Genomic DNA, 26,107 nt, shown 5'->3' on the forward strand with positions numbered 1-26,107 from the left:
GCCTGATTACACGCAATAGTTCAGCTTGCAGATGCACAAGCCACATACCCACAGGACCTACATTGACCATGCTCCACTTAGCCATAGCAAATATTTTAAGTCCTGGTTCAACTAGCTGTTTCTACAAGACCTACACACAGCACAGTTTGAGTGCCTGTTCAGTGAAAATGTGGAGATCGTAACAGATTTGAGTGCTCAACACTTGAGCATTAATTTTCAGGAAGTTTTCTAGATTAGCAACATCAGTAGAAAGAAGAAAATATGCATCCACATTATAAAGAAAAAGATAACAATGGGCAAGGTTACATACACTCCAAAAGGATATTGCTGAATCAGTTTACACATCAAGTGTAATTAAAAAGTGGATAACATTTTAAAATCAGCTTATTCCAAGCATTGAGGGAAAACAGCACAAACTCTTCAGTGCCAAAAACGGTGGCATAGATAACCCTCTAAGTATTTCCTTGGTACACTTATAATTTACTTTAAAAAAATAGATTTCACAGAAGATGATTTTAGTTACATCTGATGTAACACCATTCACAGTTGACTCCTTGCTGCTTCTTATTCCCTTTCCAGCCCAAGCCGTGGCAAACAGCGAGCTAACAGAGTAACAACGTGCATACTCCCAAACTCCAATAGGCCAAGGGCCAGACAATGCTAATACAAATTGTGATGCAAAATGAGCACTTAACTGTCTTGCTTTTAATTGACTAAATAAAAAGGAGGAGGATTTAATTCCATGCCGGGCCCCAAATTCACAGTATGCTGCTACAAGCAAGACTGGGAGGTGGAGGAGGAAGTTGCCAGGAGCTTGGCCAGACTGAGACCACGGCTTATGCAATTACTGAAAGGCAGTATCCCTTCTTTCTGAATACCTACTGTAACACTGGGGTCACAGAACACTTAAAGATGAGATGCAAAGACATAGAACAAGTCTAAGTGCAACCACCAGAAACAAATGGATTAGAGGCACCCACTGTATCAAAAGGCAATCTCCTGAGAACCTAATCAAGGAAACAGGAAAATTAGATTTCAGACGAATGTAATTGTCAAATACTAATGATTGTCCTGCAACCTACTGTTTTGACATTGTCCTTGCTCAGAACAACTTAATCATTTAATTCAAATGCTATTTGGAAGCCAAAGCAGTGGTTGCAGAAACCAAAGTTAGATAGTTATCTACAATCAATTTAAAAATCTGTTTTTCCACTGACCCTAACCACACTGCAGTCCTACTTGCTATTCGGGATGTAGGTCTCCACTTGCAGGGGTTCTAGCTGAACACAGATCTCTGACCTGAAACCATCATTCTTTCATGGTTTGTTGGATACATGCTTTGGGCCAAGTCTAGTGAACAGAAAATGTATTTTCTCTCCTAGCATCAGGTATACTAAATAAAATAACACTTGTTTTGAAAGCAGAATCTGTAGCTCACCTCAACTACACCAAAACAAAGAGAAGCAGTTATTCACTGCACCTTTACTCTTTGGCCAGGATGTTTCATCTGTTTTGTAAGAACTGGCTATCCTTATACTCTATACACTTGGCCTCTGCTGAAGAGAATCCACCTGAAGAGAATCCTAAGGCAAAAGTCTTCTAAAGAAAAGGAGGGAAAAAAAGAAACATCTTTCCAGGTCAATCACTGCAACAAGAATACCAAGGGAAGGAGCAGCAGTATTTAACCACAGGTGAAGGGGACAAACCACTGCACTAGGAGCAAGATGCTGCTGTTTGTCTGTTTTTACTGGGCTTAGGCAGGAGTCACCACACTAATGGGAGTTTTAATTTATTTTTTAAATCATTGCACAGGGAACTTATGACATGATTTCACAGCAAAAATGCCAGTAGGGTCAAGACACTATCATTCCTGACCAGAAAGGAATTCCTGCAGGGAGAAAGGTCTACTCAGAACATCCAATTATCATGAGCTTAATTTAAATCAGAAAAAGCATAGATAAAGAACTTCCGTATGCATATCCCAGTTACATGCTCTAATCACTAGGTTATTCACTGCTCAAAGGGAGACTTTGACTTTGACAGAGGCTGGGAAGGTGGAGTCAACTTCAAGCCATTGTGAGCTGTCACCCCTAGAATTATGAAACACCACAGGTAGCCCACCACAACCTCCTGCGCGACAGTAGCTGCATTTACACATTCAAATGCTCAGGAAACATTCACGGAGAGAGGTACTTCTTGTTGGAAAAAGTTGTTTCACATCATGCACTCATTCATTTATGGCAGAAGGAGTCGTATGAAAATATGTTAACAGAATAAAGCTTATGCAATTTTTTTGCAAAAAGCTCAGTAGTCTTCCTAGGCACTAATGAAACTTGTCAGCTTTTCCAGAACAAAACTTTCCAAAACTAAAAGCTTTCTGTAATGGAACAAAAAAAAGTTTTTGCATGCCTGTCCACAAACTCTGCACTTTGAGGCATTTCAGGCTGCTGGCAAGCACTTATTGGGCACACAAAAATCTAGAATTTCTTCTTCTGACTTCCCTTCTCCAAGGGAAGAGAGAACAAGAATAAAGTAAAATATTGGGCTAAACAGATGACTTTCAGCTTTCACTGAAGGCTAATATCCAATTTCCATATCTAGCTCTTTTTGCATTAGACCTCTGGTTTAACCAAACATGACAGCTAAAAGGAAACCTGATAGGGAGTTGTGACCACAGAGGGGAAATTTTTATAATTATTTTTATTTTTAAATAATAGAAACTGAGAAAAAACTTGGTAATTTCTTTTTAGGGATGAAGAGCTGCTTTTTGAATCCCAGATTATCTTACTACTCACATATGACTGACTCTTTTTATTAGTTCTGCAATATCAATTGATGGGACAGAGGGGAAAGCAGTATTCACGGGTCCTGTTTCAAGTTCTGCCACTGATTTGCTTTTATGGCTTCAAATAATTAATTCCATTTCTTTCTGTAGCTCAAGTTTCTTCTTGTACAAGATGGATAGAAGCCAGTACTGCCTATATTACAAAGGTGCCAGGAAAATAAATTTATTTTAAGGTCCTCTAAGGATCTGGGAGAGACAGTTATGAACTCCAGAAGGATAATTTACTCTGAATCATAGAATGACAGTCTCTTTAAGATCTTTACAATGGTAAATGATGATTTTTTAAACTGATGCATTATCAGTTTTGTTAGCATTTAGAACACACCAAATCAGAGATTTTTTCGTTTTTTCTGGCTTGCTGGTAAAGAAGCTTCTTCACTTACATAGCAAATCTTGTTTCAACAGGAAAACTGCGTTAGATCGCTATAGTCTTGAGAAGGCAGGCTTCACTCACATCCTCAATGCGGCCCATGGTCAGCGGAATGTGGACACAGGACCAGAATATTATCACGACATGACGATAGAGTACCATGGAGTGGAAGCAGATGACCTCCCCACTTTCAAGCTCAACCAGTTCTTTTATTCAGCTTCTAAATTCATTGACAATGCACTTCAGGATGAAAGAAGTAAGAAGGGTGCTGAAAATGGCTAACAACAGTACAGTATTTACTCTATCTGCTTATAAGCATAGTTCCACAGCATTCATCCTTGTGGGAATGAAACAAGTCCAACAGTTTAAAAGAGAATATAAAATTAGTAAGACAAGTTAACTAGGACCCTCCTCACTGCAGAGCTAGTACCAGCCCAAGAGCCCCTTACCAAGCACTTCAATAAGTCCCCATCACAGCTCGCATTAAGGTGGCCGGTCTGATAGAGGTTTTCTTGTTGTTTTGACTGCTTCATAGAGACAATAAGACATTGCACAGGTTGCATGAATTAGCTGTTGTTTCCTCAAATTTGTCCCTATTAAGAAAGACTTAATTAATATTGGTTGCATAGCAGTGGGAGCAGAACACGAGCGCTCTGCAGAAATTCCAGGCTGTCGTTCCACAGCTTCATGCTCTGCAGCATTAGATTCACTCTACAAATATAAAATCCACCTTCCTACCTGGCCACCAGATCTACCCCAAGGGAGAACAGATCTGCTTCTGCCATACTGCAAGTAGCAGGGGAACAAAACTACTCTGACAGCAGAGATCTAGAAACATTTCATTAAAGCCTTTGTAATTTCTCAGTCTGATTACTACAATTATTTGTTGACCTCCAGCAGTGTTCTATCAGAAAGCTTTACATTCATGTGAAGAAGTGCTACAGCCTAGGCCTCACGCTGGCTTTCAATATTACTCCTACTCCTTCCTCCACCCCCCCTCCTTTTTTTTTTTTAAATCTCTACAGGATATTTTACCAGAAACCTGCTGAGAAACTTAAGACTTTCCTGATGACCTAGAAAGACCTTAATATCAGAGTGCCACATATCAAGTTTCTAGCTTCATGTCAGCTTCTGTTCTTGGCTATTTAGCTCAGCTGTAACCAGCCACTACATGGCTTGCCCCCAACAGCCAGTCAGGTTGTCACAATTTTACCTTTTCAACAAGTACAGTCTACAGCAAGTCCCTTCCCTTGTTCAGGAGGAAGTCTTGAAAGCAGTTCATTTCTGAAAATCAAAGTCCTAATAGCAGGAGAAACTGCTTCAGGAACTTGCTTGCTTGCTTGCGAAGAAAAGCATACTTTCAAAAAGTATGTCTGAAGCCTTTGGGAAGGAGTGGGTAACTAACACACACCTGTGTCTAGCCAAGGCTGGAGGACAGAGGTCAGTACCAGACTGGAGTAGCTGAAATAAGAACAGCAGACTCCCTCACTCCCATCACCCTCCTGTTCCTGTACCATGGAGGTAAAGAAACAAGCACAAGGGAAGCAGCAAAGGCTAGAAAAAACACTTGCACCCCCATAAACACCGAGGCAGGGAAGGGGGGAGGGGAGGAGTATCAACCTTTTTTTTCAAAACAACATCAAAGTCCAGGAAGTTCTGAGACAGTATCAAGCACCAGTCCAGCACTGAAACACAAGACCAAATTAAAGTGTGACTGGACGAACTTCTACAAAACAAAACAAAAATCTGCACTTAAACAGATACTACCAGCTGCAATCATTGCTGTAGCTTTGCACTGCCTGCCACATTCACATCATTTTTAAACAAGACACCTAGGATCTTTTCCGATGGAGACCAATGAAATAAAGAAACACCGTAACACTCATATAGAAAAAGAGCAAGCTCTTACCTTTCTCACAAAGTACATTAAATGCAAATCTTCTATCCCAGCCAAAGACATGCATAAAGACACATATGCAAGATTGAGGTTGAATGCATGACAATAGACATTTACAGAACAACAGAAAGACTCTAGAAGCTATACTGAAGAGAAGATTGATGTCTCTTACACTTACAGGAGAAAACACTAAAACCAAGTAACTAGTGCTCTCCTCCAACAACATAAATGCATTATTTGCAAATCCACATCTAGTGTAGAAAGGTGTTATGTATTTCAAGTGCCTAACGGAAGGACTATTTGCGTGCATCTTCCTGACTGACAAAGAGCTTCCAGATTCCTAGACAGGATTTTACAGTGGCAATAACATGGGACTTCAGTATATGGTGCTAAATACTTCTGATCAGTAACACCATTACATTCACTTACTACTTTGCATTAGAATTGAGCAAATGCAAAGAGAGGGAAAAAGGGAAAAAGTTTAGACTTTTGTTACCAGGATGTATGTATTAATGAATTTGCTTCAGCTGTATCACATTGTTTGGGGTGAGAGCTTCAGCCAGCCAAGTGATCAAATTCATTGAATAGTTATCTTCATACAATGTTTTTTGCTGGGAAGCTGCTCAACAGTCAATGTTATTGAAACAAGTTGTTCAGGAAAATGAAGAAGCCTCTCTTTCTGCAACAAGCAAGAAAGCTTGGCAACTTGGATGCTGTCAAAAGACAGTCCTAATGCAGTAATTCTGACTTAACCTTTAAAATCTTTGTGATGGCAAAGAAACTCCCTTATGAGAGGATTTTTTTCAGACTTTAGGCACAGACAGATGGACTTCGGAACAGTGGAAGTAGCTCAGTTATAACAGTAAGTTTTATAGGCAAACTTGAACTGTTCACAACTATGCATGCTACCATTCTGCTGTGCATAAAGCTTTCCCAAACCATGCAATTCAGACCATACGACCGCTTAAAATTTCTATCAGTGAGGCCTGATTAACCTGAAAGGAAGACATTATTTTAAGAGGTTTTTAAGTTCCTTTCTCTGCTACAGATTTAGTACTCATTCCCTTGGTGCCTTAGTTCCTAAGAACGTAAATTAGAGAGGAATAGCATTTTCTTTTCATGTGAAGATGTCATGGGAAAAAAACCAAAGACTGAGATAAAAGCAATGTGGGAAGAAACATACAAAACAAAGACCCAAGGCATTTGACCAAAGACACCTGAACATTCATCACTCCATCTGACTCTGAAAAGGGAGTACTGCATCTAGACAGATTTTTAAGAAACACAACCCCAAGTCAAGTGACCAAAATAGTTCAGGAACCTGTCACAACTCAGCAAACGTCTGGGTCTGTGCACCAGTACATTCAGACACATCTTGAAGGATGTAAGTGGTCAGAATCAAAAACTGCAAGAGAGGACTCCCTCCTGGGGAAAGAGGGTTCAGATTGGTCCTTAACGTCAGAACTGAAAAGACTACAAAATAGTACAGAAGGGACCTGGCCTTGTGTTTTGCTGTAAGAGGCAGTCAGATCTTGAATATTCACACATAGGAAAGGACAGACTTCATTTTCCTGCAACCAGGAGGCATTTCAGAGAATTGTACAGCCATTTTTTGCCTTTGTTAACACAATATAAAGCTGAACATTTTCTCCTAGATCCCCTGCATTTGCCACCCACACAAAGCAAAGCCTTCCTTGTCTTATCATGTATTTTATCACCTCAACAGCAACCCATTTACAAGGTGGGAAGCTCTAAAGAGAAGCACGAAGGGCTGAACAAATGAGAGTTTTCATCCGTTTCAAATATTTGCAGTAATAATAGAAAGGATTATAATTTTCCAGGAGAGAAGAGGCACTTTTAGTTATCAGAGAGACTGGAATTTTGCCAAGATGCCTCTAAGACTATCTGCTGGGATCAGGATGCAGACTGTAACCATTAAACCTCTAGTGTTGGCAGTTCTTGATGCATCCATTACACAGCAATGCTACTTGTGCCAAGACATCCTCTTGTGCCTGGAAGCAAAGGAGTTAATTGGCAGGAGTCATAGCTGTGCACCCAACACTTCTCACCAGGCACAGCTAAGAGATAAACTATTATTGGCCCTGATTGGATATTTTTTTTTTCCTGTGGCAACTCAGCTTAGCAGGGTGTTAGAGAGAATGCTCCAAATCTACTTCCTTCAGCATTTCAACCCTTTGTGAGACCCCCTAAAGGGCTTTGAATCATTTTTGGAAATCTTTTGAAGTGTTTCAAAACCTGTCAATCAGACCTGAACTCACTTACTGTTCTCTTCCTCCACCTCTCCCAGACACAGCAAATGGGGAAGGTTCCACTTCAGCCTACATCCTTGCTAGTACCCGAAGCCAAGGACTTTCTGCCTCTGGAAGTCCGGAGTTAAACCAAGCAATGTTAGAAAGCTAAATCTTGAGGCGCATTTATTCAGAGATGGAAGCTATTAGCAGAGAGTCTGCACTCATGGTATATGAGACAGGCCACTACTGCAAGGAGACGATCACATAAAACAGAGAGGTGGTGGTGGTAGTGGGGAAATGTTACCTTCATTTAATATGATGCTGTAAGGGTGACTAGCCAGAGATTTCTAAAGAAGCTTTCCTACAGTTTAAGAAGTGGTTTCTTTCTATTCTTCTATATGCCTGTGAACTTCTATGGCCCTTTTTACCCTCTGCCCTCAAAAATAACACTGAGCCTTAAAAAAGCCTTGTTAGATGTATTTTACAAAGGAAGTATTTGAGCATAAAGTGATGCAATCTAGATCTTGAAGGACATTATTGTCAGAACAACAAAAAATAATAAAATCTGGTTAGCTTTTGTGTCTAGCTGGCAGAACTGAGAAAGGCACCTCCTTACATCCCATTTATTCTCGTGGAAGGATGGTTCGGTAGCACACCAAACCCACCCATACCCTTGTGCTTTCATCACTATGCGCAAACACAGAATTACACATACGCAGCTTGTGAGACAACATTAGGTTGCAGAGGGGCTTGCTATGTTACCTAATGCAAGGCTGCAGGCCCCAGGCCTTCTCTGCAACCCTCGTTCACAAATAAATTCAAAGATACCTGGTTTAGGATTAAATGGGCAATCTCCAATGTAGGTTAGTAAGTAAGTTAGTACAGTAAAATTTACAGCCTCAGTTTCCTCACCCGTAAAAAGATGGGCCTTACAAAAGTGCTGGTAAGAGTAGTTAAGCCACCAAACAGAGCAGGGGCGCTACAGAAACCTTCACTGTCAAAAAAAGAAATTACCCAGTGTCATCTCTGCATCATCTCTCTTTGTTTCCACAGACAAGGTTCTGGTTCACTGTGCAATGGGTCGCAGCCGGTCAGCCACGTTGGTCTTGGCTTACCTGATGATTTACAAGAACATGACAGTGGTGGATGCCATTGAGCAAGTATCAAGACACCGATGCATCTTGCCAAACCGGGGCTTCTTGAAACAGCTGAGAGAACTGGACATAGCGTTGGCACTGCAGAGGAGGAACACCAAAAACAGCCTACCATCTGATGATGACGACAAGAGCACCATGATCTAGTATTGTTCCTGGCAGGGTTGTGCTACTGGAAAAGAAACTCCATAAAAGGAGTGGAGGGGAAAGTGTAGTTAATTACATTGTCACAAGGATCATTTGTTATTTGGAAGGAAAAACAAAGTCATTTAAAATGTTGTCAAGATGAGAAAGAAGGGAAGCCAAGTTTAAAACCCATCTTCTTAGAATATTCCAGCATTAGCAGAATTATTTGTGACATCTACAAATAAATTTTACCCTCTGTAAAAAAGCTTTTACAGCACAAAAGCAGGCACAACTTAGAGAAAACTCTCTTCTATCTGAGTACCCGCAAAAGCCTGATCCTATCCCAAGCACACAGATTTTAGAAGTGGAGCTAGACATTCCCAAAGAAATTTTGCGGGAAAAATACCCAGATGGTAGCAGCACAGACGAATAGTTTAGTCCCAGAGTCCTGAAGGATTTTGCAGGAGTTTGCCTTTTTGTGCTGTTTCCTGGCATCTCCATTTCTTCTTTCACAGTAAAAATCTAGGGCAGCACAGCGTCTAGAGAGCCTCCAGATGAGGATCGACTGACTACCCAGTCTTCACAATGGACTCTGCAGCAGGCCATGCAAACTAGAAACAAAGCAAGACCCTTGACAAGGTCAGATGCATAAGCAGATACAATGGACAACAATTTAAGGAGATACATACAGATGACATTTTAGCAGTTTCACTTTTAACTTGTTTTTCCTAAATGCTTCAACTGCCTGAATTTTAAAAGGTCGTAAGCATCCAAGTCAATTTACTAGTCCACAAAAAAAGACTGAGAAAATTACTTGTGACTTGTTTTTTCCTGCACTTGGAAAAACTAATAGCTAGAATAATAAACAAGAAAAATAGGATGTCCTTTACATTGCTAAGAGGAAATTTAACACTGAACTTGTGCAGCCCTAATAACCTCCTAAATAATCACAGATTATAGCCAGTTTCAGTTAGAATTTGCTTTTGATTTAAAAAGGTAAGAGACACAGGTGAGGCTTTTAAAAAAAATCTCACAGCAGCCTGACTAACCAGGAGAAAGCTGCTGCAGTGCTTCCAGACACCACTGTTTATATTTACCACTAGCAAATGTTTCCTCCTATCTCAGCTTTAGTCACCTTAATACATTATTGTGCTCCAATACAGTTGCTATTAATCATATGTGTTGACAGAAGTAGTCCAAATACACAAATGGGGATGCCAGATTTACTTTTCTGCCTAAACTCATTAAATTTACTCTATTTGATACAAATTATCAGTAACTGTTTTGACACAATGAGAGCTTTGCCACCTCAACAGTATTTGACAGCCTTAAAATATACTGTAGAGGAGGATCACAATTAAGCCATGTTTATTTTTCTGCATCTGTTAAAAGGTAAAGTCATCATCCTCCCTACTGGAATTTTGCCAAATTCAATGTATCAGATAAAAGCTGTTTACTACCTCAGCACCTGAGAGGAAAAACCCAGCCAGTGCACAGGAGCGTTCTCTAGGTCTTTACCAGGTGCCAAAGATTTTTTAACTTTGGTGCAGTATGGACTGCAGAAGTCTTGGACACTTTAAAAAAAGAACACGGGGCAGAAACGTGCCACTGAGAACTGTGAGCATATCCTACAAACCAAAGAGAGTTGAGCATAACTTTAAACCATTTTTTTGTACGTTAATAGCTCTTTACAGGCTTAGCATCTCTAGTGCAAAGGCTTTCCTATTCTTTCACTTCTTTTTGGGGCCCAAAGCCCAGTAAATCATTCATCTCCAAACAGCAACTGTAGCCAAGGCCTCAGGCACCCATAACGCAATGCTTTTGAGTATTTATCTATACAATAAGGACCTTATCTTCAAATTCTCAAACACAAGAGAACACAATAAACACAACTAGACTACTGTTAAAAAACAAATTAGACATCACAATGTGAACCATATTCATCACAGACATGACAAACTCTGGGATTTACAGCAAATGAAGTATCCCTGGATTAGAAAAAAACATGAATAAAAGGAAATGCAAAGGAAGCCACTTGACACTTCAAAAACAAATTAACAGTCACAATGTGGGTTTAGAGAGTAAAATAATTCTTGGAAGGGGTCACGCATCTTTCCATCTACTTCCATAGACCTTCAAATGCACCTTTTCAGAGCACCTTACTGTCTACTGCAACTCAATTCACAACCCAGCCTTGTATCCGACAAACCTGCCTTTCAGACACATGGCCCTGGTCTTTCATGAACTCCAATGGAGAAAGCTGAACTTTCTCACCTCTATGGCAGCAGCGTGTTTCTTAGCACTAGCCTTACAGACAGGAATCGTTTACCAAATGATCTACTGTAATACAAGAAATATCTATCAGGTTTCCCTCAGCTGAGTTAAGATTCTCTTCTTGTATCCTGCACAATAGCTTGATGACTGCTTAACTGGAAGAGGATTTACAGCCAATTTGCATGCAGAATTGTATTTGAACAAGGTTTTCTGGGGGAGGTCGGCATTTCTTTTGCAGTATGAGACTTGTGCAAATACAGAAGAAAAATTTCAGTTTCCTGAGGCCCAGCTGCTTTTGGTGGAGACTGGCAAAACTTTCAAACAGCCTCCCAGCCACCAATAGAAAGCAAAATACTAGAACTCCTAAGTAGCTCCCACTCATTTGTCCTGCATAGCAGATTACAAAATTGGCACATGGCAACACTGACATAGCAACAGAAGAATGTATCAACAATTTCCAAAAGACAGGATTCCAAGCTACTCAGAAACTAGGAGCTGCTATTCTTGCATGGAGATGAAAAATAGCACAAAACTGTTTTCTCAAGAAGTAAATCAATAGAACCTCATATTCCAGGGTTTCTACACATACTACCTGAAGGCCTTAAACATGGTTTAATTAAGCTTATTTATCCTTATTTAGTAGACGGGGAAAAAACTACCAAGAATTTAAATCACTCAACTAAAGTTATGATAAAGCAAAAACTGTAAGCCCTACCTTATATCTTCTTACCAACTCCCTCCCTACTCCACAAAGTTCAAAACAACACCTTTTGATCAACGCACACCCACAATTTCACTATGGAAGAGCTGACCTGCATTAGTATACAGGTCATAATACTGGAAACACATAGTTTTAATACAGAGAAGTATTAAAAGCAAAGGGAAGAGGAAGAAAACCAGAATCATAGGTTTTACTACATTGGTCAGTTTGCCTGCTCTTATAGGTGTCAGTCTCTACAGAACAGGCTGTAATAGGATCATCCTCAGCACTACAGATAATTGCCAGGACTGCTCCCTTCTATTTACCACACTGTACATAAATGGAACATTTTTTCCATCAACTAGCATGTCTGATGTACAAATTAAACAGGTTATAAAACTAAAACACACAGGCAGTTATCTAACATGAAAGCTTTGTATGTTTAGAAGTCCCATCTTTCAGGTAGTCACAGTGTGACAACAGTTACCATTCCTGTCTTTGCTAAAGGGCTAGAGTGTAGCTTTCAGATGAAGTAGGTTCTGCTCCAAAGACAAGCATTTTCCCTAGAACTAGGTCTTGCCTAAAGCACTCTGCTGGTACAGCTATGCTAATTAAGCAATTCTGAAGTAAACATACATCTTTCCTACTTCCCAGCTTTTTTCCCTAACATTCTCGCAGGAGCAATTAGACTAAATCAGAAAAAGCAGAAGTTCTGGAACTCATACCTTCCACAAAGTAGGCAACCCCTTCAAGTTGCTAACTAGCTAACTAACAAGTGTTAGCAGTACCAACTTCACATACAAGCCAGGTCTGAAAGCAATGTACATGCAGAATGAAACAAGTTTATTTCCTTCTCATAAATCACTAGTGATATGAAGTATCATTTTGTCAAACCAAAGACTAAGACTGCATGGGCAGGGAAATCTGCATTTCACAAGAATCATCTATTGCAAGTCTGTGAAGAATTCTTTTGAGATACTAAAAAAAAAAGAGCTATTTCTCAGCTGGGACAGTGCTAGAGCACAGTCAAAACTGACACTGCAACGGCCACACAACACATGGAACAGGTAGATCTGTCAAGGAAAAGACAGCTTTCTTATAAAACAGAAATTTCAGTGTAGTAATGCAATTCACAGCTGAATAGTCACTATGGGAAAAGATGGAGGACAGCCATTTGTGCTCCTAAAAGGAATTAAGTTCTGAAATTAAAAAAAAAAAAAAAAAAAGAAACTTGCCTGTCATGCACACACAGTACATAATTTTCCACTAGAGTTTTAATCTATGCATTGCAAATACAGAATTTTAGCAATATGCTGGAGTCAGGATACTGTGTTTCAGGTTAGCACATACTGAAATGGCAAGATGGTCTTATTGGCCTTGGAATCCTGAAACTAAAGAGCAGCGGATAATGACCCAGGTGCCTTTTTCATTCACTGTAAAAACATAGAAATGAAAAAAAAAATCACAAAACATAGTGCTATTTTGAGGTGCAATTATTCAAAGGTACAAGGTCCTAGTTACCCACCCTCGAAGGCTGCATGTTAACTGTGCTGAGTTCACCTTCCCTTTTCCTAAGTATAAAAAACAGATGACAGTGACTTTGTGGTGTCAAACACACATACAGTTCAAGCACTATGAATCTTCTCTGCCTTCAAAACACAAATTTCATAGTGTAAGCGTATGAATAAAGATTCTTTTTGTATTGTGCTCTCCTTATCAAACATTTGAATTCCTAAAATACAAGTTACTCCAAATTACCATTTAACCAGCAATTTCAGCTCCCACTCAGATCCACTACTTCAGACTGCTGCACCATCGTATTAAAATTGAACAGGTTATGTGTATAAATCTGTAGTATCAATTTCTTCATTTGGTAACACCAGACACTTTAAGGGTTTTATTTAAAGAAATACACATTTCTCCAACTTTCAAGCATGTAAAATATCACCTATAAAGGTGCTTTATATACTGGAATGGGGACATACTGAGTTTTCAATCAAGACGACCAATCTTTTCACTTTATCCAGCAAACCTCCTGCAGTGTCAGTGGGCTAGAGAGGAGATTCAGTGGCAACATTCACATTAGAATAATTTTGAAAAATTACTACAAGGATTTTTTTCTGGTGCAGATTCACATGCACGCAATTTAAACTTGATCCACTCACAAGCTCCACATATAGATAGCCTTCTTGATTTTTACAGACCTTCTATTGCTAGATTAGAAGCATCATTAACACGTATATGTGTTTGTGTGTGCACATACACATGAATATAACACAGAATTCAGAGGTTCAACACAAGATTTGCATCGTCTTGTAACTCAGCAACAATGACAAAAGAAGAGATTACAATTCTATCACTAAGATGCCGTCCAAACATCATGTCTGTTACTATCATAAACACCTTTACACATATATTAACACTTTCCATAGGAAGGAAGTTTCATACATTAAATATTGACAACCTTGCAATGTATTAAATACATATTTATTCAATATTTTATTAAGATTATTAAAAAAATAATCTTAGATAATCTTTATTTTCACAAGGTGTATGCAATTATGATGAGTAACCTACACTTAGGCTCTAACAGCCTAATCCAAACCCCATGAACTTTAATGGGCATGAGATCAAGCATGTAAGAGCACTACAACAAACACTGTTTCAGGAGATAATTCCCATGCAACATCAAACTATGACAAGACACAAGAGGCTAAAAATGGCTCATCATAATTTATTTTATGTTAAAATGTACAGCTTGGGGGGAGGGGTGCTGTTTTTTGCAGTTTTTATTTTTGTTTCTTGGGTGTTTTTTTGTGTTGGTTTTTTTTAAGTGACTGACTAAAAAGATAACAGATAAATACAAGAGTGTCACTGGGTCCTATTTTTACATGTATCAAGCCTCTTCTGTTCGGCCCTTACAGTCACTCTGTACAGGTACAAAGGCTACAAAAAAGGAAGCAATATAAACAGACACAAATAACTTTTGCCTTTTTACATGCGATCTGTAAGCTTAGTTTGAGCTATTCACACGCTACTGCTCTATTTTTTCCCTTAAAAAATAACTCCAATATTTTATAAAGATAGAAAAATCTACAGATGGAATGAAAATGTAAAGTTAGAGGCATTTCCATAAAATATCAACTTTACACCAAATGCACTACTTTTTTTTTTTTAAAATCCTGCCAAGTATTTGGACATATATGAAAATGTTTCAAACCTTGACAAATAAACACTGAGATGTTTCAATCAACAAAAAAACCATAACAGTATTTATAAAACAGAAAGCTGCCTTTTTTCCTACCCCAGTCCCAAAGAAACTGGCCACAAAAATGGAAAAGAGTCTCAACTTTACACTAAACATACAGCAATAAAACCCTTTGAACTAACCAAAATGTGAATAGCTTTCGCAGCTTTTTTTATTATTTTTTACAAGTTTTATAATTAACAAAAATATAGTTCTGGTTTTTTTTACCCCTTAAACTAGGGTAACCTAATCAAGGCAAAAAAATTAAGAAATGGCTTACTGTTAAGCACAACACTTGTACAGTACTACAAAATGCACTGTCACTAACAAAGACATTAGCGGCATGCGAAGTGTCACCTTCAGAAACAAAATAATACAACAAAATAACTGCTAAAAGGCATTTACATGTGGGGAAAGGAGAGAGAAAAAGCTCACGATCCAGTACTGTCTGATAGTTTTGGAGTCTATTTATCCACATTTTTAATGGGAGCAGGCACATAAAATGGCTCTGAACCATCAGCTGCTGTGTAATTGCAGTTCACAGAAATGAGTTCTTCCTTTCCAGAGAACTTCAACCTCAATGAAATAAAAAATGGAAAACCACCTAATTCCCCCCAAAGAAAAGAGAAGTTAAATCCCACAAAGTTAAAAAAAAAAGAAATAAAAACCAAAACAAGAAATAAAGAAAAAAGAAAAAACTTGTATAAGGCTTTCTGCTGCATACAGCTTTTATATGGTGCCAACAAATGTTTTTGCATTCACACCGATTGCTGGTTTTGAAATCGTACTCTCCAAAAGATATTTGTGCAGATCAATCCAATATGCCAGTTTGGTAGTCTGTCTCTCCAAAGGGCCTACCTTCTCATGTAGGATCCATTAAGAGACTGCTTAGACATGCCTGTATTCATGTAGCCATGATGCCCCGGAGGAGTGTACATCATGTTACTGTGGGGTGCTGTCTGCATTGGTTGCTGTGCATATGGCTGAGTTCCCATCATCCCCATCTGCATCTGCATAGGGTACTGGGGTGTTTGATTCATATACCCATGATTACTGTGATATCCACTATTCATCATCGGCTGGGACATGCTATAACCATTCATAGCATTAAGAGTATTCATATTCATGTTTACGGAATTGACATTATAAGCTGGGGCTGGCATCAAATTTACACTCATGTTCATACCACGCTGCATTGTTAAGGTCCGTGCAGGCCCTTGCATGGCCACAGTCTGCGAAGCACGCCCATAAATTTGTGGCTGATGGGCAGCAGCAGCTGGTGGCAGAGGTGTGGATTTGGTTCGTACAGAAATATGACCTTTGCTGGCCATTTGAGTCTGCAGTCTTTGGGTGTGGGATATTCCAACATTTGATGAAGTCATATTACGCTGCAAAAGGGGAGGTGGCAAATTCATGGGAGGAGGAGTAAGGTTGGGGGGAGGGGTCATGGTAGCCTGTGCTTGGGGTCCTCCAGGAACAGCATGTGGAGACTGAGAAAGCTGAACAAGCCCTGTATTACCTAAGGGGGTGGACAAAGAGGCACTGTTTGCATAGGAAGTTACAGCAGCTGAATGGCTGTAAGGCAAAGAATGATCCATAAGTGTGTTAGTTAACTGCTGCAGTTTGGCAAGGCTGAATGTGGCAGATGGCTGTGAGTAATGCCCCGCTCCAAATTCACTCTGCCCCATTCTTTCATATAATCCAATGTTGGCATTGCCAGTCTCAGGGATTTCAGTTAACTGCATAGGTGGTGTAAAATTAGCAGCCATGCTGCACTGGGATAACTGTTGGTTGCTGCTTGGAGGCCTTTCAACAACACAACCTTGGGGAGATTTTACATTACAAGTGGGAGGAGAGTTGATGTTTGTTTGTTGCATCATACTGCAGCTTCCATTAATGTTAGATATCTGCTGTGTCACTGCACAGCTACTCTGTGTTAGGTTACTAGATGTAAGGCTGCTGTACGAGCAACTGTTTTGTGAAGAGTTGTTTCCACAGATACTACTACCCATTGTAGAATCATAACTGCTTGGGTTTTCATAGTTTTCTGTTGTGCTCTCAATGCTCCCTAAGTCACTAAATCCACTATCCACAACTTGCTGTGAATGATCAGAAACTGAGGGAACATCCATCATTGGGCTGGTCTCCATGTTCTGTAGAGACGGCACAGAAATGGCACTTTGATCAGGGCTGATCTGAGCATAGCTGTTCTCTAAGGGAGCAACATTTGGACTATTAACAGAACGAACTGATTGACTCGGATGAGAGTGCACAGATGAAACTGGGCTACTGTGGTCAGACTGCTGACAATCATCCAGTGTGGTCATTTCGGGACTTTGGTCATTACGGGCATAGTTTTGCAAACTTCTACAGGCCTCTTGAGTCTCTGCACAGTCCTGAAATGTGTCTTCATGTTCACTTGCTTCTTGGGTTAGAGACTGTACTGCTTGAACTGTCTCCGAATCAATCTCCATGGTCTCAGTACTCTCCCCCTTGAAATCGGAATGTAATTCTTCACCAGCTTTTTGGTCCTGGTTATTATCTGTATGATCATCATCAGATTCAGGCACTGGATCTGAATCTGTAACAAGTTCTTTCTGGTCACTCTCACACTCATCACCTGCAAGGTCAACACCACAGTCCATTAAGTCCTCTTGATTCGAATTACCAGTTTGAACATTTACATCTAAAAAAGATCGCTGCGTTTCCAGCATTTCTTTGAAAGCTTCACCAGGCAATTCCTCTTTCTCTACTTCTGTTGAACCCATGTGGCTATCGTCTTCATCATCTGCATCATGATCCTCATTGTGAGAAGGTTCTTCATCATCTTCCTCCTCCTCCTCCTGATCATCCAAATGCATCGACTCCTCTTTTTGCAGAAAGACCTCTTCTGCTTTGTCTTTTTCTTGACCTTTTGAATTGATTACACCTTTTTCTACATTCCTTTCTTCTTCCCCAGCTTTCATTGTTTCATTTTCTTGTTTTTCAAAGGGTTGACTGGCTAGATGCAGAGGTTCAGGTTCTACGTCTTTTACTTCTTCATCTGGTTGTGGTAATACTTCAACAGGTTCTTTAATCGCTTCCTCCGTTACAGCAGGAACAGAGCAAGGGTTGTCTTCAGCTACTTCCTTTTGTTCCTCCACCAGCACCTGATAGTCAGGCTCCATAGGAGTCTCGGGTGGAGTGTATAAATTAAGCTTAAAGCCAGGTTTTCTTTCTTTGCTTTGCCTCCATTTAGATGTACCACGCTTAACTCCTTTGGGCCAACCCTGCTTATTCTTCAAAGGTTCAAGATTGTCTTTAGTGCTTTCTTCCAATACAGCTACTTCCTCTGTATTATCTTTGGGAGGCAATAGATAGAGACAAAAGAAAAGTCTTAGCTTGCACAAACTAATCAATATTTTCAGACATAAGCCCAAAAGAAATTTATCTCAGACACTAGAATGACATAACATCTACAGCTCACACACAGATATGTAAAGTTCTTCCTTTTTGGTGGCCTTCTAACAGTGACCATCAGAAACACCATTTACACGCTAGATCAATCCCAGACATTTGATTACAAGACATGTAAACTAAACCAAAATATTGTCGAAATATTTGATTATCAACTTTTGTTTTTACAATAGAGGTATGCCATCACTTTATATAGCCATTGATACAATGACATTTTTGACAGTAATAACATGAGAGTCTGGAGTTTCCTTTTTGACCATTCTGGAGGACAAGCCACAGTAAGCTGAAAAAAAAGTGGTTCATTCTAGTATCTTCTCATGGGCAGCATGTCACGACACAGCCCACAATACATGACAAAAGCCAAAAGATAATTGGAATTAAACAGAGTGTGTTAGAACACTAAATTAATCCATTGACTATAAAAAACTACCCAAACACACTCACTCCTCTCCTCTTCTCTCTCCCCAGACACTACTTACATATACACCAGAAAAAGGGAGAATTCTCAGCATATAACATGCTTCACTTGGGAGTGTGATGGCTTCAGTGATACTCCTTTGCCAGGTTCTGACTCTCACTGTAGTGTTACAAGACTCCTATAATCAGTTAATGTGATGACATGGTCCATGGACAAATACACAACAACGGTCTAGTTGAAGCAGTGCAAACCCGACCACTGTAACATAGCTGGAACACTCTGGATTTGCTATTATTAGTTTAATTTATTTCTGCTGAGAAGCAAGAAAAGGTGGTAATATTCTGATGTACCCGTTCACTGGTTTGTAACAGCACCAACATTCGTAAGCATGGTTGCTCTAGTCACACAAAAGCTGTTTAAAATAGAAATCAGCACATGATCGCCCAATCGAGGATCGCAAAGATTCACTTTGCAATTATGAAAACACTAAAATGGTACCTACTGGCTTCTTAAGAGAAAACATATAGACCTGAGAATCCATTATATAGGCCTGAGTCATTCATTCCGGAATTAAAACTTTTAAGTGTAATTTGAAAGCCAGGAGGTCAAGGTATGAGTATACATTCAGAATAGCTCATTTGTAGTTTCACTATCTATCCGTTAGCTTTTCTGCCAGGAAATATCTTTGAAATCAAACTAGATAAGCAGCTTTGAAAGAACACAGTTAAAACTATTCCTCTCTCTTGTGGGGAAAAAAATAGGGACCCCAGTGGCTGATGACATATTGTGCCCCAGAAACAACAAACATCTCCCTAAATAACCAACAATACTGAATAGAAAGATATCTATGTAAATCAAATCTTACTTTTTGCTTGTACCCGTTACCAAAGGTACAAAACCAATATTAGACAATCTTACAGTGATACCCCTGCTGCACTGAGTATGAAATGCCCTGTTGCAGGGATATAAAGGCTTTTTTTGGAAATACGACAAGGACTGCAGTGCTTCAGCTTGGAAAACATTTGTTTTCTGAACATAAGAACCAGATTATAATACTAATGTGTAAGGAATAACAAAAGTAGCAAGCAAAATAGAAACAAACCAAAAAAAACCTGAAGTCACTGCTGAATTCTAATAAACCATGTGAGATTAATGGCTCCAGTGGCACCTCTAAGCAGAAAGCATTATTAAGATTGTAAGGCTATAAGTCCAAAAAGGCTAAATGCCTCTCATTTATAATTTCCAGATCTATAACAAAAATAAATGCTTCCTTTGAAGGCAACCCAACAAATTAGTTTTGTAAAGATATAAGAACATTTTCAGCTTACTTGTACAATTGTCATCACTCCTGTAACAACGAATATCCTTCTCCTCCTTGTTCTGATCTTCCTCCTCCTCCTTCTCCCGTTTCTGCTGCCCAGGTTGATATTCAAAAGCTTTTCTAATCACCGGCTTCAAGTCATCATCTTCCCCATCCATCTCACAGGTAGGTTCTAGCTGCGGCATGGGACGATCTTCATCTGAATCATCAAATGGCTCATTCAATACCTCTGTCGTCTCTGAAATTGTCTCTGTTGTAACACTGCTATTAATCCTTCTGCGTTTACGGCCCCTTTTCTTTTTCAGTATGAAAGGTCTCTGAAAAATAATTCCACAAATATAACTCTTCCTACATTCTTGTTTGTTAGCTAACTATGGACATAAACAATTTTTTTTAAACTGAGTTTACAATAATCTATTTACACATTCAAAAAAACCCCTTGCATTGCATCAAATTCAAATGTAGACAGAATCTAAAAGTAAAATGTCTGAACAGTTAAAAGAGGTATGTATCCATACAGGCACACAAACCCTCCTGTAGGTGGAAATTAAGATTAGAATTTTATTCATATTATAGTGACTTTTACCTTCTTCTGTCAAATAATATTCATAACAATATTACGTAAATTGTACTTCCACTGCAGATTTATAGTTCCCCAACAACCTTCACACGTATCAAAATTTATTCTTCTACATTTCTGGTTTCAGCTATTTTAGAAATAAATACATATATAGAAAAATAGATAACCGCAAAGGAAGTGCGCACCAAGCTTCAGATGGGTCTCAACAATACATTTAAAGAATCATACAGTTGGCTGTTAAAAGAAAAAATTCTTCAACAGTTTATATTTCTATTATTATGCATTCTCACAGATTTATAGTTACTTTTAAGTTTGCTCATTTAAAGTATAAACAAAGGGACATGCCAATTCCCTAATACTCACCAGAGACACCTAAATACGTATGCTAAGCTGACTGCTTTAAAATTTTGGGATGCTTAGTTTACTAATTTAAACTATTCAAATAGTTCATTTTTCAATGAAATTAAAAATTATGTAAACACTGCAGTAATCAGAATTTAACATTTAAATCTCTTAGAAATTAGAAGAATACGGGTAGAGAAACTCTTTTGTTTTATCAGCATTTGCTTTTGAAAAACACTACTCCCCTTTAAGGAGTTCCTGTATTAGAAATAATAAGACAAATCCTACAAGCTGGACTCCATCTCAAAATGAAAAGGAAGAACCATTAAAATACTGAACCAATACCAATGCCAAACAGCAGAGGGCAATCACTAGTTTAAAAATTAATAGCAAATTTTGATTTTTGTGTCACTAGTATTTTACAGTTCTGTGAAAAATCCAAAAGATAAAAAGTCGGATGGAGAGTAAAAAACAGAAGACAGAGAAGTTGTTCGGTGTCCAAACAATACAGGAATTACTAAAACAGTCTAATAAATGTTCATCAAAAAAAAAGATTATTTTTGAAATGATAACGATTTGATTGAAATCAGAGATGAGTGACTTTAAACCAAACCACTAAAGTAACACACCTTTCTTTTTATGGCCAGCGATTGTGGCTTTGTCAGCCGGGGAGGTGAACTTTGCTGATTCTCATCCCCACCATCCTCCTCGCTGCTTTCCTTAGATTGCTCTGTGGATTGCCCACACTCCCCGACCACAGCCACGCTTTCTGGAGATCGCAAATATTTATTTTTAGATTGTATTTTTGCAGGTGATTGCCTACTATTAGTTCTTGAGGAGAATATGTCTTGCTCTTCCTTTTCCCAGCAGCTAGCTTGTTCCATCAGACGCTCAGCCTGAAGGGTTGAGGTTAAAATAACAGGTCACTGAAACAGCATTTACTTACGAATATCCTTCACGTTTAGCTAAGAAGTTACAATAAGTCAAACCTGATTAACACTGCTGGCTAACCTAGCAACAACATTTCAGCTGAATCATCTAGTAGCTCCTTTACAACAGTTAGGATAACAAACCAAAGAAGATTGCATTTCATGGGATATTTAGCACTATTAATGATGCAGCAAATTGATTTAAGTCCTTTAGCACTACATTACATGCCCACTGACATGGATCACTTTGAGCAAGTTCATAACACAAAGAATCGACTGACACTGCAGTCCCTGAGCCCTGCACCAAATTTGATCTGATTACATGCTCTTCCACTAACTCAAGAGTGATAAATACAGCTTCACGACAACTTATTCATGTTTTAAGTTTTCATACTCATACCCCCCAAGTTAACATGTCTTGCTGCACAGCTTCCAAGAATTGTGCATTACAATAATATCAGTATCCTCTATCATTAAGCAGTGGTCAGAGTTAAAACTGCTCTATTTACGGCAGCCTAATGTTGAATATTCAGAGGCATGAAATCCAAAGGGAAATTCAGAATAAGAAGTTTCAGCTATTACCTCCTTTTCTGCTTCCCTCTCTTCTTCAGAAACCGCAGCATTAGAAATTAACAAAGGAGTCCATCTCAAGCTTTCAGGATCTACTTCATTGATACGTGGATTTGCTTTCAGTTTCTCCATATGACTTGAAATCAGCTTTTCCCTTCTAATAATTACAAATCTACAATCCAATAAACAGTAATTTACTTTATAAAGTGATCACCTAAAACAACCATCCTACAGTTTAAATCCTTTGCACAATAACCTGTGAAAATAGATGGGTAAATACATGGATATATCAAACTAAAAGTATCAGATGACACACAGAGCTATAATGCTTACACTACTGACTGCTTACTGAGACGAAGTGAGGAAACAGCAGTTTATGAAGTGAAAGTTCAATACTAAACATCACTAGGGCAAACAGGAAAGTAAAGATTTTATAGTTGACTACTCTAAATCCACGCAAGAGGTTTAGGGTTGACACTTCTTTCACTGACAGAGCAATTTCCAATTTTAATATGATGTACAAGCATAAAGAGAAAACACTGTGGGTCACCAAGTAAAGAGTGAGGAAGTCATCAATATTACAACTGAAGATGGCAGCTAACTGGACAAGAAAGCAAGCTAGAAACATAGGTTTTCTAATGAGGCATGAAAGTGTACCTTATTCCTATGCTGGTGCTGTAGGAAACAGCTTTCTAATGACTATAAAATGAAGCAGCATATCAAAAGTAGGTAAAGGCTAACATTATAGCACAGTATATACTAGCATATACCCCATCAAAGTCCCCTGTCACAAAGATCTACACCATTTAAACACCAAAAAATATGTTTGTTTTTTAACAAGGATTTCAAATGCTGTAAAAATCAGGCAGGTTAAGTGACAACATTGTCTGTCACTGAGAGAATGCTTAAAAAAAAAAATCGGATCCAGGTGAACCCTGTTCATAGAATTGTGACAAACTTCTACTTCACTACATGAAAGAAAAACTAACAAAACGTAGGAAATCGTAAGAAGCCACACCCAATTCCCAAGGTAAGTGTCTGGCAGGAATTTCAAAGATGTGACCTGTTTTCCTGGCTCAGCCACTGACCTTCTAGATACTTTTAGCCAGGTCATTTCATGTCCCTGTCTAAGCTTTACTACCTGTGACAAAAGACTGACTACCTCATTCACAAAGTATTTTGAATTCATTATTTTCTAACTGGGTGTCAGTGTTCAGGGCCTATAATAATTTGTGACAGGGCAGAAGCTGCATATAAGTAACGAACACATATTTGCCCTTAAAACACATTTGTCCCATTGAGTTGTCCATAAATAAGCACCCCAGAAAGTTAAGGTTTTAATGCAATGACAGCATTCCTCTTACTACTTTAATATCATCCCGTAAGTCACTCTCCTTTTTGAAGACTTGCATTCTTACTAGTTCAAAACTTATTAGTTTTGAATGGTGGTGCTGGTACACATAAAAGTTACTGAGACTGAGCTACTCCTGATTTTTATTTTATTTTCTGGCAGCCCACTGTTTTAAGGCAGTTTTGCTTAATTATAGTTTCTATGATTGGAATGCCCAGAAGGAATTATGAAGCTCTTCAGAAACACAAATACCACTGAAAGTCATTTAAGGCATTTTATTTAAAAAGAGAGCCCAAACAACAAAACCAACCCACTTAAAATCTAAACTATCAATCAAGATCATTAAGAAAGAAGATATTCACAAAACAGGAACTCACCTTCCCAGTGCACTAACTTACAAACATTGATCGTAACAATAAACAGAAACTTTAAAAAGTCATTTGCATTCCCAGTACCTTGACCAGGGAGACTTCATGTAGAGCTGATTTCATCCCATGGCTTGTGTGAACTCAGTAACGACTCAAAAAGGGGATATGAGAGAGACTGCCACCCACAAACCCAATATTTTCCCTCACTGGTATTCAAAGCAAGATATTTGCCAAACAAGAGTTAGGAATTGTACTTATGAAAGATGATACCGAACTAAACAAAATTCTTCACTGGAAAAGCTTCAAGCAGGCCACACCCTTCTAATAACCATTAACATGAAAGAGGATCCAAAAAACCACCATTTGTTTAGGGAGAAAAACTCTTTATGTAAGACCCCACTAACAAGACCCAGCTGTATTGACTTCTTCAGTAAGATGATTAATTCTAAAGTCAGAATTTTACACAGACATTTTTCACATCAACTGTTTTTTAAGTAGAGAAAGTGAATGTTTTGTCTCAGTATTTTTAAAATTTTTACAAGATTCACTGACCTATCTTCTCTTTTATCTATCATGCTATGTTGCTGCAGGGTTGTGGCAATATCATGTGGACACATTCCAGTAGCTCGACTCATTCCTTTGATGCTGATTTGTTTTTCATGGTTGCAGTTAAGGTATTCTAAAATGACACTTTTCCAGTAAGCCAAGTATGAGAGACGACCCAGATCAGACAATGGCTTTTCAGGGGATCCTGCTTGACCCTCTCTTCTAGAAAGTAGATAGCCTAGAAGGAAAAGAAACAGAACACCTTATTGAGATAACAAAACTAAATAATTTTAACTACCTCTTAAGAAAGCTGGTATTAATAGAAAGATCAGCATGACTGATTACATTATTGGTAACTCTTGCAATTAAAGAAATCCTATCCACAGAGGAGATTGGTTTTCACCATTATAGTGACACAGAAAAAGATTTAATCCTTGTAAGAGACTCGGATCTTATGTTCTGAGAATCAAACATTAACCAAACCCCCCTCTCTAATTATAAGGCAAGGAGAAAAGATAAAGCCAACACATTTCAGAACAGGTCTCATCATACATGATCTCATTTAGAACTACAACTGTCTGGCCTTTTGAAAAACTTTTAGAACTGAGTTACATCACTGAAGTGAATTTTCAGAGGAATCTTAAGAGGAAGTGTCATGGGTAATATCAGTTAAGTCACTTAAGTCTTCAAGAAGCCCCAGGTAACATAAGCTTTTGATTAAGCAGTTAGTTGTTGTATTTCAGAAGTGACATATAATTCACAAGTTGAATTACTAGGAGAAATCACTTAGGAGAAATAATTTAAAAAATAGTTTCCCTTAATTCGTGTTTAAGAACATTCACATAATTCCACTTTGCAGTCTTCAAGACAGTAACTCATCAGCTATTATACAATACACCACCTTCATTTTCTATTCTACGTATGTTTTAAATCCTTTTAAACTCTCTTCAGCTTTAAGAAGCTCTTACAATTTAAAGTAGAACACACCTGCTTCGAAATAACAGAAGAACTCTGGTATTTGCCACCATTAAAACTAATTCAGGAGAAAGAAAAAAAAGTAACACAATTAATGAAATGTGTCCTTTCACAGTAATTCATCCCTCCATGATACATATTCTGCATTGTGCCTTTACAAACACTATGAAAACACCGGTCTCAAACACTAGGCTTACAATAAGCATGGATATCATGCTTATGGAATTACATTAATCAAAATTATTTGGAATCCATCAACATATATGGCTATTTTGCCTTCCAATATTTTACAAGTTGGAATTCCTCCTTTTATTTTTCAAATATTGCTTTAAAACGTATCTAGTACAGCCATGTCACATTTTCTAAACAAATCCTCCTGACTTCTT

The 26,107-nt window shown here is 38.5% G+C and overlaps 2 protein-coding genes across 2 annotated transcripts; one reads left to right on the forward strand and one right to left on the reverse strand.

Moving 5' to 3' along the window:
• The first annotated feature begins 3,256 nt into the window (after positions 1–3,256).
• Positions 3,257–8,715, forward strand: DUPD1 (dual specificity phosphatase and pro isomerase domain containing 1). Its single transcript, XM_010080058.1, has 2 exons — positions 3,257–3,471; positions 8,418–8,715. Exons 1-2 carry the CDS (start codon positions 3,360–3,362, stop codon positions 8,663–8,665), a joined length of 360 nt encoding a protein of 119 aa, XP_010078360.1. The 5' UTR covers positions 3,257–3,359; the 3' UTR covers positions 8,666–8,715.
• Positions 8,716–14,338: 5,623 nt separating this feature from the next.
• On the reverse strand, positions 14,339–24,984 carry KAT6B (K(lysine) acetyltransferase 6B; the record flags this gene model as incomplete). Its single annotated transcript, XM_010080059.1, has 5 exons — positions 14,339–18,205; positions 20,068–20,377; positions 21,612–21,878; positions 22,494–22,653; positions 24,753–24,984. Coding segments are annotated over 5 exons (3,455 nt in total), but the record flags the coding sequence as incomplete, so codon positions are not given.
• Between the last annotated feature and the right edge of the window lie 1,123 nt (positions 24,985–26,107).

The sequence above is a fragment of the Pterocles gutturalis genome, unplaced genomic scaffold, assembly GCF_000699245.1.
Source record: "Pterocles gutturalis isolate BGI_N339 unplaced genomic scaffold, ASM69924v1 scaffold50099, whole genome shotgun sequence".
Lineage (NCBI taxonomy): Eukaryota > Metazoa > Chordata > Aves > Pterocliformes > Pteroclidae > Pterocles > Pterocles gutturalis.

Excerpts from the sequence above, each read along its gene's own strand:
- DUPD1 (XM_010080058.1), top strand. The coding sequence starts at position 3,360 with ATGACGATAGAGTACCATGGAGTGGAAGCAGATGACCTCCCCACTTTC. Across the intron at positions 3,472-8,417 it reads TGCACTTCAGGATGAAAGAA|ACAAGGTTCTGGTTCACTGT; the intron begins GTAAGAAGGGTG and ends TTGTTTCCACAG.